At 38.0% G+C, this 15,046-nt stretch overlaps 1 protein-coding gene across 1 annotated transcript in view; it reads right to left on the bottom strand.

The window, feature by feature from the left end:
• LOC132769350 (doublecortin domain-containing protein 1-like) overlaps positions 1-15,046 on the bottom strand; it is a 165,959-nt gene that overhangs the window by 58,481 nt on the left and 92,432 nt on the right. Inside the window, exons 7-8 of the mRNA XM_060766246.2 lie at positions 7,044-7,167; positions 2,669-2,850 (exon numbers count right to left, since the gene is read on the bottom strand). Coding sequence (XP_060622229.2) covers positions 2,669-2,850; positions 7,044-7,167 — 306 coding nt within the window. The remainder of the gene's footprint in view (positions 1-2,668; positions 2,851-7,043; positions 7,168-15,046) is intronic.

Here is a 15,046-nt window from a genome sequence, read left to right as displayed (position 1 = left end):
CGATTATTCTTTTAGGTTTTCCCAAGACAGAGTCATCTTTTACCTTTTGCCACTCTACTCAGAGAAAGGGGTGGTTCCTTTTTCTTGTTTTCTTTTTCTTTTTGCTAAGAGTTAAGGTTTAGTATTCACACTGACTCTTGGATAAGTTGACTCAGGGTTTTTTGGGGGGTTGATTTTTTTTTAACTAAAATGTCTATATTTATTCATGAACATATACTATATAGGATAGTTAGAAAGGGTCCTAGAACTAGATATGTGGTATCAATGTTAAGGAATTGATAGTTGATACTGTATTGACAGGAAAGGTTAAAATCTCTTTACAACCTCAAACTGGTACTAGTTATGCACTATTATTAAATCCATCTATATGCTCATCTATCATGAGAATAATGGGGGAATATTTCTTATATGACCTGAAATGGAAATTTAACGATTTCATAAAAACTGGTATGGGGAACTTTTTAGATGTTGCCTCAGATCTAGAGAAAAACTTTTTTAAAAGCTGAAGCCATTCATTAAATTTCTATGTAAAAAGATCTGAATAATTTTAAGAACAGCATATTCACATTTTAGATCTGGCAGAGGGAGAACTAATTATGAGATGTATGCGTCAAAGATTTCAATTTCAGGCTTGACTTTACTTTGAAGATTATTTTTTTAACTTTATCATTTTTGCAGGCAGCCCAGTGGACAGCCTATCTGAATGCTACTCATTGTTCAGCGATGTATGAAGTGTATTTAATCAATCTGAAAAAGTAATATTAACCATTATCAAAAGCATCAGATGTTCTAAAACCCTTAAAAGAAAGGTCAAAAGGTGACATCTCTGCTAACAATGTGAGAAACGATGTATTTAACTTATTCTTTACATCAAAGCCTTTCATTCCTATATGAATATTCAAAGTTCTCTTATATAAAACTGACGAATAAATGCTCTTTCCAAGCATAATATCCACTGTTTAAGTGGTGCATCCAAACAGACATAATCTATATATCTATAATATATAGTTACATTCCATAAAAAATAGAAATTATTGGTTTCCTATGGAAACTGCATAAAGGAAACTTGATGTGTATTATTGTGCAGAATACCAAATGTGAGCATAGGAATACTTCTTTATAGTCTTGTAATTCGTTGGAGACATAATTATAAATTATTTCTATCAGGGTCATTTAGATATTGCAACTGACTCCCATTTCCTTCATTCCATTGTTCATATATTCACATAAGAAAAATGTGCTGAAGCTTTTGTGTAACAATAGCACAAAACAGGCAGCTGATCTATTTCAGCAACTGGACCAAACAGTCAAGATACAACAGTTGTGCCACACAAACCATGTCTTCCCACAGTTCTGTGCTCACTACCATTCTAATGTGACTGATGAAAAACTATGCCAGACTTAGGTGCATCTACACTGAAGAATTGGTGCAATTTGACACCGCTTTAACTGCCATAGCTCAATGTTACGGAATTCTGGGGATGTGTATTTGGCGAGGCACCAACACTTTGGCACAGAAGATTAAAGTCATTATAAAATTACAATTCTCGTGATTCTACAGCACTCCCCCATGGAAGTCAGTTTGGTGTGAAACTGCAATAATTCTATAGTGTAGATGCACTCTTAGTTTCCTTAAACAGTGGATATTATGGAAAGAGCATTTATTCGTCAGTTTTATATAAGATGGCCTTAGTCACCTCCAGACTGGATTACTGTAATACACCCTACATGGGGCTGCTCCTGAAAACAGCCTGGAAATTTCAATTGGTACAACGGACGGCAGCCAGGTTACTAACTGGTGCTTCTTACAGAGAGTGGTTAACCCTCCTGTTTAAGGAGCTCCACTGACTGCCGTTCATTTTCCGGTCCCAATTCAAGGTGCAGGTTCTTACCTACAAAGCCCTGAATGGTTTGGGACCCGCCTAGCTGCATGACCGCATTTCTGTGTATGAACCCACACGATCTCTTCGATCATCTGGAGAGGCCCTGTTCATGCTCCCACCTCCTTCGCAGGCGCAATTGGTGGGGACGAGGGAGAAGGCCTTCTCGGTGGTGGCCCCGACTCTGGAACTCACTTCCCAGGGACATCGGACATGCCCCCAACTCCTGCAGTCTTTCGGAGGAGCCTGAAAACATGGTTGTTCCAGTGTGCCTTCCCAGAATAAGGAAAACTCTCAGCAATATGCCCTCAAAATGCACTTTACCACTGATTTAGGACTGACTGCATTCCCTCATTTCTCTCTGAAAATCCTATCCCAGTTATATCCTACCTTGTTCACGTCAGCATTATTTTTTAATTTTAATCTATTACATTTGGCCCGGTCATTGGTTTTAAATGCTTGTATGTTACTGTTGATTGTTTATTGCCTATTTTTGTTTATGTGATTTATATGAATTGTATTGTATTGATTGTTTTATTGATGTTTTGTTTATTGATGTATTGTGAGCTTGGCCTCATGTAAGCCACACCGAGTCCCTTGGGGAGATGGTACAAATAAAGTTTTATTATTGTTATATTATTATTTCCTTTGCCACTGCAAAGCGGAAGGGTTCTTGATACTTTTAGTGATTGTGACATAGGTGTTTGTTTTCTTAAAAAAGAAGAAGATAAAATCGAATAAAATATTTAATCATGATTGCTTCTAAAAATTAACTGGCAAGTTCTTACTGTTTTTTCATCATAGTTGAACAATCCACTCCAAGAATAAAGACAGCCTTGTTTTTGTCATGTTCTCCATTTTTCAGTACCTTCAGTTTCAAAGGCATGTAGCTTTCTGACCTCTTAGAAGAAGGTTTCTTTAAAGGAGGACTGTTTGGAATCAGCAAACCTTCAATGGGCCACTCAAAAGCCTTTCAGTAAACAAATACAATGGTTTTACATTAGAATTATAACAATATCAACACTTTTTCACAGTTAGAAAAAGTTGGAGAGATATACACACAAACACACACAGACTTGAGCAATTGGTCCAGTTCTGTGAGGTGAATAGGCATCGGCAACCTCATATTGTGCGCTTTTGCAGAGAGCTGAGATGCAAGACCTCCAGTCTGTACCAACAAATCCCATCTCTTCTACATATATAACTCAGCTAACAAAAGGTTATTTATTAAATGGTTTTTCCTAAGTTATTCAAATGCCTGGACGTTTTAGCCCTATATTTTGTCAAAAACACGTTGGTGTCATCACAGATAAAAACAGAAAGTCCCTTTCCCAAGGAAGAAATGTGCATATTTACAATCATTCTGTTATTATATTTCTGTTTTTCAAAAAGTTTTAAAACATGCAAATTGTAATAGTGTTGCTGGGATTAAGCAGAAATGAATAATAATTCAGTTAGCAATAGAAAATTCTACTAATTGTACTGTGGACAAATTTTACTGTGATATGAATTAAAAAAACAAAGAATATACTTTTTTGCAGCAACATAATGGGAATTATCTTATTGCTTTGACTAATTGTTTTGACCACCTTATCACATTGAGAAATTTCCCAGTTGTAGGATGCTTCAGCCTCTTTTCAAGCATGGAGAGGCACTGAGCTCATAAAATGAGTTAAAATATTTCCAACTGTCATGCATAGCCCTCCATGGCTGAAAAGAGGCAGAAGTATCCCGAAAGGAGGGAACTCTGGCAATCTGACCTCATCAAATTAAGACATTTCCCCCTCATAGGACACTTCAGCCTCTTTTCAAGCATGAAGAGACATGGAGCTCATCACATGTTCAAGGGTTAAAAAGAGGCAGAAATGTCCTGAAAGAAGGGAACTCTGAACACGGGCCAGAAATCAGGTTTAGAGCTCCTACTTCTTATTGCACTTTACTCTCATGTTTACAAATGAAAAACAGGAGGGAGGTGAACCATCAAAAGTTTCATTGCCCAACCATCAGCAGTTTCTTGTATCCTATGGGGTTTGGTGCAGAACAATATGGTCCCATGGAAAGCAATGGTTTCAACCTGATCACTGTCTCTTGTACTCTATGAGGTTTGATGCAGAGCCATAGGATCCCATGAAAAGCAATGGTTTTAACCTGAAGCACTGTCTCTTGTATCCTATGCATTTCAAAGCAGAACCATAGGATCTCATGGAAAGCAATGGTTTTAACCTGGAGCACTGTCTCTTGTACCCTATGCTGTTTGAAGCAGAACCATAGGATGCCATGGAAAGCAATGTTTTTAACCTGGAGCACTTTCTCTTGTATTCTATGGGGGTTTGGGGCAGAACAATAGAATCCCATTTAAAGAAGTGGTTTTAAACTGGTGTCAGTCTCCTTTAATTTAAGGACGTTTGGGCAGGGCAAGAGATGTTTTTGTATATTTTTATTTCTCCAGATTCAAAACAAAAAGTAGTACTGACATTGTAATGAATGTAAGATTAATTTATTGCCAGCTTTTAAGTTTCCAGTGTGAGTATAAGTGTGATGGGGAAGCAGAACTTGAAACTACTGACAACATAAAAGGAGTGATTCTCTATTCCTAACAACAAAACACCAAAACTTTCTTTATATCCCACCCCATCTCCCTGTGGGGACTCTGGGCAGGAACTCTTAAAGGGACGGTCATCCATGCTTTCCCCTCTCAATGTGATGATGTGGTGTGTAGTACTTTTAATATATGTACCACTGGTTGAGGGTCATTCCTGCAAATTGAGTCAAAAGAGAAAGTGAAGGATGAGGGAAGGTTGCCTTTGCCCCTTCTGTGTAGGTCCAGGAGGGGTAATGGGTCGGAGTGCTACTTGTCCCATCTCTTGTCACTGCCTTTGAGCTGGATCCAATACACACTGGTTGCTTCCCCCTTTTTTTTCAGGATGTATTCATTATTTCTCCCCATTTATATCCCTTTCTGTGTCTGTGATTCTGTAAATGCAGTCATTTTAAAATCAGCAATTCAATATATCCCACCGCCCCCCCCCCCCCCCGCCCACCGCCCCAATTGCAACTCATCAGATAAACAGATCCTCTCATTCTCTTTAACCTTCTTAAGTGCATTCCCACTGTGCATTTTTAAAAGGAGAGCAAAAGACATGTTTGTTACATGGGCCAAACATTACCCTTGACTTATACTCGAGGCCGACTTATTTGTCAGTATAGACTATATATTTAAAAGCAATTTGAAGCTAGTGAACTCTGTCTTCTTAGACTTTTAAAAATGGAACACAACAGCACATTGAAGAAGGAAAACAATGCATCTGAAATCATACTAGCAGACATAGGTGATGTATCAAATAATCATTAAAATAACCTGCCAAACTGCTTGACAATGCTCACTCTTGACATTTCAGCATTAACCAAATCTCTTTATTAGAGCCTCTACTGTGATTATTTTGTGGTAACAAATCCCTTTGTGATAATGTCACATTTTTTAAAAAAAGATGGCACTGATTATTTAGATGCCATATTAATAACATTTGTTCTGAACACCTCTTCCACAATAAAGGTTTTGTTTCTAGTGACAAAGTAACCACTACATTATATGCTCTTTTTCTTTCTCCTATTCTGCACAGGTCTGTGTTCAATTCTCTGTCCACCTCAACCTGTAGTTCAACAATTTGCTCATACAAAGTTTGTTGTTTATGGACAGAATTATACAAGTGAGAAGCAGAAACTTTTTTAAAAACCCTGCAAAACAGCTAATGTGACCATGTTGGCTGAAAGTTTCGCAAAAGAAACCATTGTTCAAAAAGTTACGTCTCCAAGTTTTGGTATAGCACTGCTCAGGCCCGTAGCCGGGATTTCATTTCGGGGGGGGGGGGGGGCTAAAAAATTTTCAGGGGGGTTTGGGGGGGCTGAGTTTCGGGGGGGGGCTGAGTCTGAGTGAAAGAGGGTCTAGCCTAGCAAACCTTTTGTATCATTACCCGAATACCCCCATGCATATGGGATATATTGAGTATGGTGATCAGATCATGATATGAATAAACATAACAGTTTAAATAATGCACCAGTAAGGCCTTTTCGCAAACTACCATGAGAATTTTGGGGGGGGGGGGTGGGCTGAAGCCCCTCAATCCCCCCCCCCCCCCCGGCTACATGCCTGGCACTGCTAGCAGCTGTTGATGGAGGGTCATTTTCTCTACTTTCCTTCTGCTTGCAGAGAAGATACAAACAATGTATCTTTCTCATGCAAGTAGAGCATGGTATAATACAGGATCATTTGGGAACATGCCATGCATCAGGATCATTGTGTGCAAGAGGCACGGTAACACATGGGACATGGCAGCACATAGCTACCCCTTTCTGTCCAAAAATGGGAGTGTTCAAAAATATGAGAGCAAACTAGCACAATACCAAAGAATAAGGTCTTTGTATTAACATATCTATCTATCTATCTATCTATCAGTGGCAGAGTCGTTAATGGGGTTACCCATTAACTGTCATGGCTCAATGCATCGAAATTCTGGGATTTGTTGTTTTCAAAGACATTCACCCTTTCCTGTCAGAGAGCTTTGATGTCATTACAAACTGCAAATCCCAGGATTCTATAGGAAGAGGCCATGATAGATAAAGTGGTGTCAAATTGCTATAGTTTTGCAGAGTAGATTATCTGTAGAATTCAAATAGTGAGTGAGGCATTTGGAAGAGCAGCTCAGGCTAGAAGAATTTTTTTATTGGAGAATGAAGGTGTCCATCACAGCTAATTCAGAGACTAGGGAGTTATTTTGTATAACATTTGTGATATTGTATCTCACAGTTGTGTTACAGAATAGTTCATTACAATTATACTTCCAAGGTCCAAGTGAGTTACTGTTATGGTTGAAATTGAAACAAAGGAAGAGGGATAATACCAATTAGATAGTTGATGAAGAGTTAAAGAATTCAACTTAGCATAGCAGCTCCCTATGCTGCATTGCAGGATATTGAAGTTGATGAGTTCTTTGCAATATGATATGATTCAAAGGAATGAGGTCAAAAGGCATTTAGGTAGATAGAAACCAAGAGCATATTATTACGAATACTAGTAATATAGAGTAAGTGTATATATTTATAAATGTAGATTTTAAATGTGTTTAAGCAGATATGTGCAAATGCTTATGCATGTACTTGCATTACCTCATTTAATTCTCCATTTGGAAGCACCGGCCACATATATGTCAGTTTATTCCACAAAGGATTGTCCACTTTTGAGTGTTTCCATTGACCAGGCTTGCTTATCCCTTCATGCTTAATGGCCCATCTGAAGGAAAAAGAAGTATTTTTTTGATCAGAAGTCTTTTTTACAAGTACAGTGGTGAATATGTTCAAACATTTTAACTCATTAATCTTAAAAATAAAAAGATAAAAATAGATAACCTTTAATTGGATTATCTTGGATCAAGAAATTCCTAACCTATGATTTACCTATACTTACACCTGGCTACATTTCTATTTACTTGCTTTCTGATCTCTGGTGTCCTCCTACTTAATTAATTTGATTTGAACATACATTAATTTGATTTGATTTGTGCATGACATTTATAGCAGTGTTTTAATATATGTCTTATTGTTAGTGAGCTCTTATATCATTTTTAAGCAGAATATATGGATATAGCTACACATACAAACATACAATTGTTTATTTATATGTATATGCATGTATACAAATGCCAGATATGATTGTGTATGTATATTTGCATGGGCAAATATACATACAGACTACAGTGAAGGTGGAAACTAGTTACACTGAGCATTGAGTGATTGTGTGTGTGCCTGAAAGAATGCACACACACAATCACTCAATGCTCAGTGTAACTAGTTTCCACCTTCACTGTAGTCTGTTTAGTAACCCATTCCATCTATTACAACCTAAATAATATATTAAGTATGGTGACTTATATGGTGACTTTTACCCATTTTCAAGAAATAAAAACATATAATATACATATTCATGTATAGGTCTAGACATTTTACTGAAAAATCAACCTCCAAAACTGGGTAGATTTAACCATTGGTCAATGTAAGTACTATATCTTAACTCTCACCAAAAAAGGAATCACCTGCTTCTCTCAGTACAATGGTGAAAGGTGGAATCTTTGTCCATCCTGGGAGAACCTAAAAGTAGCATCAAACCCACCCCCCTGCACACACACACATTGACACAGCACTGCTTTCAGCCTTTTTTGAGACAGTGCCAGCCCTTTCCCCTCTCTGCAGAATAACCCTCTACTTATCCATGAAAGTACTCAATTTTGACCCCAAAACCTGCCCTTGACTTATATATGAGGTTGCCTTATACAGGCAGTCCCCAAGTTACAAAGAAGATAGGTTCTATAGGTTTGTTCTTAAGCTGAATTTGTATGAAAGGCAAAAAAGGAAACACTGACTGACAATTCATATAAAAATATCCATATCTATCACTTGTGATTTGAATGGGGACATTTTGAAACATACACTACATTCTCACGAATGTAAGGATGCCTGACACAACTGATCTGTGAATGGCTACTGTTGGTACGATAATTTCCACTTCTGAACTGTCAGCATTTCAATTCCCTCTTATCTCACTGTTTATAATTCCAGTCCCATATTTCCAGAAATTACAGGAGACCACTGAATACATCTGAAGAAATTGACTAGTCTACAAACACTTAAGTCATACTAAATTAGTTAACCTGAAATGTGACACAAAATACAAAGCCCATAACATAGAGAACTTTTTGTCATTTCATTCTTAAATGAAATCAAAGTTATTTAAAAGTTCCTATTTTCTTTATTCGTATTCTGTTTTGGATCCAATTGCATATCAGAGAGCTTGTCAGGGTCTGCCAAGTCTTGTTCATTATTGTCAATGAACATTTGCAGCATACACCACATGGCTTTTTCCTGAAAGTGCTATTAAGCTGCCAGGTTTTAGCACAGTATGAGTTTTAATAACCAAGCTTAGGTCTCCTGAAAATTGTGTATTATAAAAGAGATGCTGACATTCCTTAACCGCATTAGCATTAATAGGTAGCAATAGAATGATTGTCCAAGTGCTACAAATGCATTTGATATTTCTGTTTTTCTTTGGTTTCTGTCTCTGCTTTTCATATCATCTTTAATTTGAGTTATACTATTTCCCATTAGAAGCCACTAGGGGGAAACAGCGATTCATGAAAGTCCAGTTAAGAGACTTTTCTTTTAAAAGCCGCATTCCCTTTAATTCTGTTTAATGTTATTTCATTTCCATTTTATTACAGAAACATTTCTTCCCCAGACATCTCACAAGGAAGTAAACTTGTGCCTCAGATAGCTGTCAAATCTCTCTTTCTCAAACATGCGTGCACAGCTCAAGACAGGGTTAAAAATAAAGCGACAACCCCATAATCAATAGGTATGCTATTAATCTCTTTGATTATAAAAAAAATGTGGGAACCATTGAGTATGACTGCATCTGAAATGAAATACTCTTTTCTGACACTTATCACTTTCTTTTGTATGCTAACTTTGAAAAGAAGTTCCATCCTATGTATGTTCAGTAATCAAAAGTTCCATTTTCTTCACTGGGATTGATGCTCAAGAAAGTCTTTCTTGGACTTTCTTGGACAGTAGCCTTAATTCCATTTTCTCTTGGTTAATTTATCTGCACCACTATGCAAAATTTGTTTGAACTAGAACTGCAAATCAGGTTCATCAGGAAAGGACATTCTGTCCAAAAGTTCAAGAACATTTATGACTCAGGAGTAGAAATCTTTGCACCTCAGTCTCTCCGAAGGCATAGAATTGTATTTAATGGAGAACAAAGTGGCAAGTACAAAATGTTACTAAGCTCCCACATGAATGGAAGTACTGTAATATTTTAATAAAGCTTCCTCTTGTGGCAATTAAGATTGCATATTGTTAAAGAGTGAACCAAAAATAATAATAATTCAAGATAGAGATCCAGAAAAACAGACACTTTGCCCATCCAGATGTTATGAAAAATCCCCCTACGTTCAAATATAAACTTCCTTGCCAATTTAATCTATTAAAAACAACCTTATTGTTGCAAGACATGACTTTTTCACACTTAGTGTGAAAAAGTTGAACATTTCAGAATTGGTTTCACATATTTTGCAGAACCGCAGTCTGAATTGTGGGCTGTCTTGGGCGAAGTTGAGTTCCAGGAGAATAATTTCATGTTATAGAAGCACACATCTTAAAATAATATGGAAAAGGCAATACTGGGATGCTTGTCTGTAATATTTATATCATACTTTCTAGCTCCAAGACACTTGCAATAATTTTGTAAAATATTTACCCCAAAGAACTGCATCCAAATGTAACAGAAATATATAGTCAAGATTGTTTGGGTACCATTTTCAGCACTTGTCCTTGTTTTCCTTGCTCAGGGCAACTATTCACTGCCTACTAAACACTTGACTCCAGTTAAGACCTCACAGCAAGACAGTAGGTTGAGCAGCTAAAACAATTGTAGCCCATAGTGGAGACCACTAATTTTTGTATGTTTATTATTTATATTAAAGCTTTATCTTCTTCTGAAGAAAATAATTGGGGCAGAGTATAAGGAATTTGTTTAGTCTACAGGTCTTCCCTTGTTTCAATTCTTTGTCGATGTTTTATGAAACACCGAAATACATGTCAGCAAATATATAATACTGTAACAATAATTTTTATTTCCTACCCACCTCTCCCTGAAGCTTGAGGTGGGGCACAACACAGTTAAAAACAAACAACCATAAAATATAATGTAAAAAACATATATTACAATGTATTTCTATGATAGACAATCCCTAACTATTTTAATCCCCATTCTTACCCTCAAAACTTGGTTCTCCTTCCTGCACCCTACTTATCTCAACAAATCTGGCAGTTTGGGAGAGAAAAGACAGCCTGGAAAGTAGGGTGAGAGATAGGTAGTTGAAGAATAGGCAACATCTCCAGGGGTCTTGTATGAAGTTAGAGTTCAAAGAGATACTAAGTTTCATCTTGTTTAGCATAAAAAAGGCATAAAAGAATCCAGTAGCATTTTTGATACTACTATATTTACACGCATCTAAGGTGCACCTATTTGGCTAAACTACCATGCCGAAATTGGGGTGTTCATTACATACATGTAATACAGTATGGTGTGGGTGCGTGAGCACACAGGACTGGCCTCCCTGTTTGCCCCAAGTTACAGCTGCCTTCGCCTCCTCCTCCTCCTCCACTCACTGGGGGTGCTGCCTCGCCAGAGCCAGGGCTGTTCCCATTGGCTCATCTGCCTTTGCCCTCCTCATCCTTCTTCTTCTTCTCCTCTCTCTGGGACCACTGCCTTGCCAGAGCCAGGACTACTCCCACTGGCTCCACGCTGCCTTCACCCTTCTGGGGTGTTGTGAGTAGGTGGGAATAGTGCACAACAGGGCCCAACTGTGACTGTGTGCAAGGGGGCCTCACCAGCAGCAAAAGGAGGTGGCTTTGGCTCTGGCAAGTGAGTGGAGGCTGAGGGGACTGACCCAGGAGTGAAGGAGGTGGAGGAGTCGAAGGCAGACAGGGAGGCTGGTGTGTGCTCCCATTGCCTCTTCTGTGCCTCTTAAATCGTTCTTTCCATCAGTTTCATCATCGCTGCTTTTATTGGTAGTGGATTCCTTTACATCTTTTCATTTGAGGCAAATTAGTATTTATAGCAAGTTGCTTATAATATAGTATAATGAAAGACAGAGGCAGGTGATAAAAGCTTGATATTTCAATTCCAGCCCATGTTCAGCAGTTCTGATGGAGCTTCTGAGCAGTCCCTTTGTCCATTCCCCTAATGCTGGCATATGGTAAAATCCTCTGTGTTCCATGGAAGATTCCTTAATAAAGAGTCTTGGTTTTGCCTTTCTCAGAGGATTCCTACAACAAAACTTTGTTCCTTTATTTCTTAAAAAAATATATGATGCAATTTGGTGACATACAGTAAATTGAAAAGTTAAAGAAACAAAGCTTTTTTGAAAACTTAAAATTAATGCAAACCTTTCTCTGTCTTCTTTCAAGTAATAATTATACTGTTTTAATCTGTTAATGAAATAAAATGAAATACAATATGTAATCTGAATATAAATTCTGCATAATAATGACTGGAGTAAAACAACCCAAAACAGCATGCTCCTAATAAACAGGTACAGAAAAATTAGCAGCTTTGCATACAATTACTGACAAGGGCAAATGATACTTCCCTTGCACATTTACCCCAACAATACAACAGTCAATGTGTGCAGTGGTCTATGACTTATTTTTCTCACAACTATAAACCATACAGGACTTTCCCCTTTCCTTTTTCTCTACTTTTTTGGCTCCTTCTTCAGCAACAATATAGACATTTACTCCATTTAACTTTCTTTTTTTTAAGTTGCAACATACTTTTACTGCAGCAACCTGACAACAATCCATTAATAACCACCACTTCAAGGCAGCTCAAGCATTTCCACTCTAACAATACCTTTCTTTTATTTGCTTTATAGAGCAATAGAAACAAAATAAATGTGTATCCTAAAAAGCATGCAATTCTAAATTTTGACATTGGGAAAGACAGCAAACGGAAAGAAAATGAGGCAAAGTAAAGCAAATTGTAACTTTACAATTAATTTCACCTGGGGATACTAACTATAGGATAAAGCTGTAAGTTTCGTAGAAGAGAAACTGAAGGGTCCAAGTACGCCATGACCCATAAAGGACTGAGTATGGAGAGCTGTAAATGATGAGAAAACAATATGAACTCAGCCTAACTCAGGGTACATCTACACTGCAGAACTGATGAAGTTTGATACTACTTTAACTACTATGGCTCAATGCTATGGAATCATGGAAGTTGTAGTTTTACAAGAACTTCAGCCTTCTCTGGCAAAGAGTACCAGTATCTCATGAAACTACAGCTCCCACAGTTCCATATCACTGAGACACAGCAGTGTAGATGCAACCCCACTCACTAAGACTCAGCAAAAGGATATGGAATACAAATAACTGTGGACCTTTTTTTAATACAGTGAAGGTCATTATTCCCCTTGTCTTAATTCTTCTTAGGTTTTGCTATGTCGGCATTATTAACGTCATCATGGTTAAATCAAATTTCCAAAAACCATATAAACTTTTTAAAGTTTGTGGGCCAAACAACCTATAAGTCTTCCTTTTTTAAAATTATTTGGAAGCATTTTGTTATATGCTGGTATGTACAAGTCTTGCTGCAACTGTACTTATAAAACATTGCTTGCTTGCTGTCACTCTGCCATGCTAGGTAGAAAAGTGAAGACCTCTGCCTGTCACGCACATTAGGTGATGCTATCTGCCTCTGGGGACAGGTGGTTCACTTTAAAGAATTGCTGGGCTAGCCAGACAAAGAAGCATTAGTCACTGATCTTGCTTATGTAGTTCTAATGGTTTGCAATTCAATTTTTTTTCTTAGAATAATGAAGTTGAACACTAAATTACATCCTTTAACTTTCTATAGATATGTAGCTACAATGTAATATAGATATATAGTCACCTACATATATGGTCACCTACATCTCCAGCTCATCCCCTGTTTGGGTATCAGCCAGCACGTCAACGACTTAAATCTAGAAATAGTATTCTAAGAGCTACAGAGACACTCACTGGAACACCTCAGCAAGCAAGAGTCCAAAAGTGGCAGGCTCAAACCAAGAACCTCAACCAATGGCTGATACCAAATGAGAGACTCCTCCCTGGGCACACAGAAGACTGGGCAACTTGGAAGATGGTGAACAGACTGCACTCTGCCACCACGAGATGCAGAGCCAACCTCAAGAAATGGGACCACAAAGTGGAATCCACGACATGCGAGTGTGGAGAAGAGCAAACCACTGACCACCTGCTGCAATGCACCCTGAGCCCTGCCACATGCACAATGGAGGACCTTCTTGCAGCAACACCAGAAACACTCCAAGTGGCCAGCTACTGGTCAAAGGACATTTAATCAACTACCAAACTCGCAAATTTTGTATTTTGTCTGTTTGTTTGTTTTAGTCTGTTAGAAATATAATACATTTGATTGGTTGCCCTGACACGACAAATAAATACCTACATTAGCAATAAAAAGCTGCTCTGAATGTCACAAATCAGATCATAGCAGCTAGGAATACTTAGAGAAAGATATACACTCTCAGTCCTGCTTTTTATTTTACTCTGAGAACTTCTTCAAACTTCTCGGTTGCTGATAATGGCTCGGATCCTGGATTGGCTTATACTTAACTAAGTAACTTCTTGTGGCCCAAACACACACCCCACTCCAAATTTGATGGAAACATCATTCAGCCATATTCAGATCACTGGTGGAATGAACTTCACTTTCTCCATGTGGCTGATGGGAAGTAGGTTGAGTAGGTTTTCTTCTTTGGTCTTAATAAGAACAGTAAAGATAGTTGGCTCAACATGACTGCAAACTCAGATCTACATCAGATCTATTTGAGATAGAAGCTCGTTTGAATGATCCCACTGAGGTAAAATCTCAAAGGCTGTTTGCCATACTTTTGACCTGCATGCCTTCTTCCATAAATTCAGGCATTATGAGAAAGCAATAGTCAAAAGCAGGCTGTTATAAAAAGTGGTAAGTATGACTCGTTGCTTCCTTGTTCTATAGAAAAAGGCAGGACTGTGAAGAAAAGTGTTCTTTTCTTTGGAGCGGTCCACAGTTGACACACATCTGAACAAATGGAGATTATGGCCAGAATGCTATTGAATAATCTAAGAGTAATGCATCCATGAGTTCTTCATATTCACAATCCCTACATACTCCTCTCATTAGGGGATCCACAGGACTGTGAAAATCTCATATTCCACATTTATTGATCAGCAGCTTCTGTAATTGATGGAGTTTTTTCCCCTGTTGCAGTTGACTCCCCCCTCCCCCCACTTATGTGACCAATCTCCTATACAAGGAAAAACAGCAATAGGGGCTCTGTTTTTGTCTGTTGTGACAAAGATCACTTATGTAAGGGGGTGAGAATGTTAGTCATCCACAACAGGGAAACAGACCTCTGTTGACTGCAGTGGATAGGGAGACTGTGCTAGTATTCCAGAGAGAAAGACAACCTTCTAAACTCCTTGGGAAAGCTTGCTGTTCATTGCCATGGGCACTTGACACGGAGGGTTCTTCTTATTCAATTCAGTGATTACAAGCAAAG

The sequence above is a fragment of the Anolis sagrei genome, chromosome 1 (genome assembly GCF_037176765.1).
Source record: "Anolis sagrei isolate rAnoSag1 chromosome 1, rAnoSag1.mat, whole genome shotgun sequence".
Lineage (NCBI taxonomy): Eukaryota > Metazoa > Chordata > Lepidosauria > Squamata > Dactyloidae > Anolis > Anolis sagrei.
Note: the sequence above shows the minus strand (reverse complement) of the source record. Positions and strands in the feature narration are given on the sequence as shown.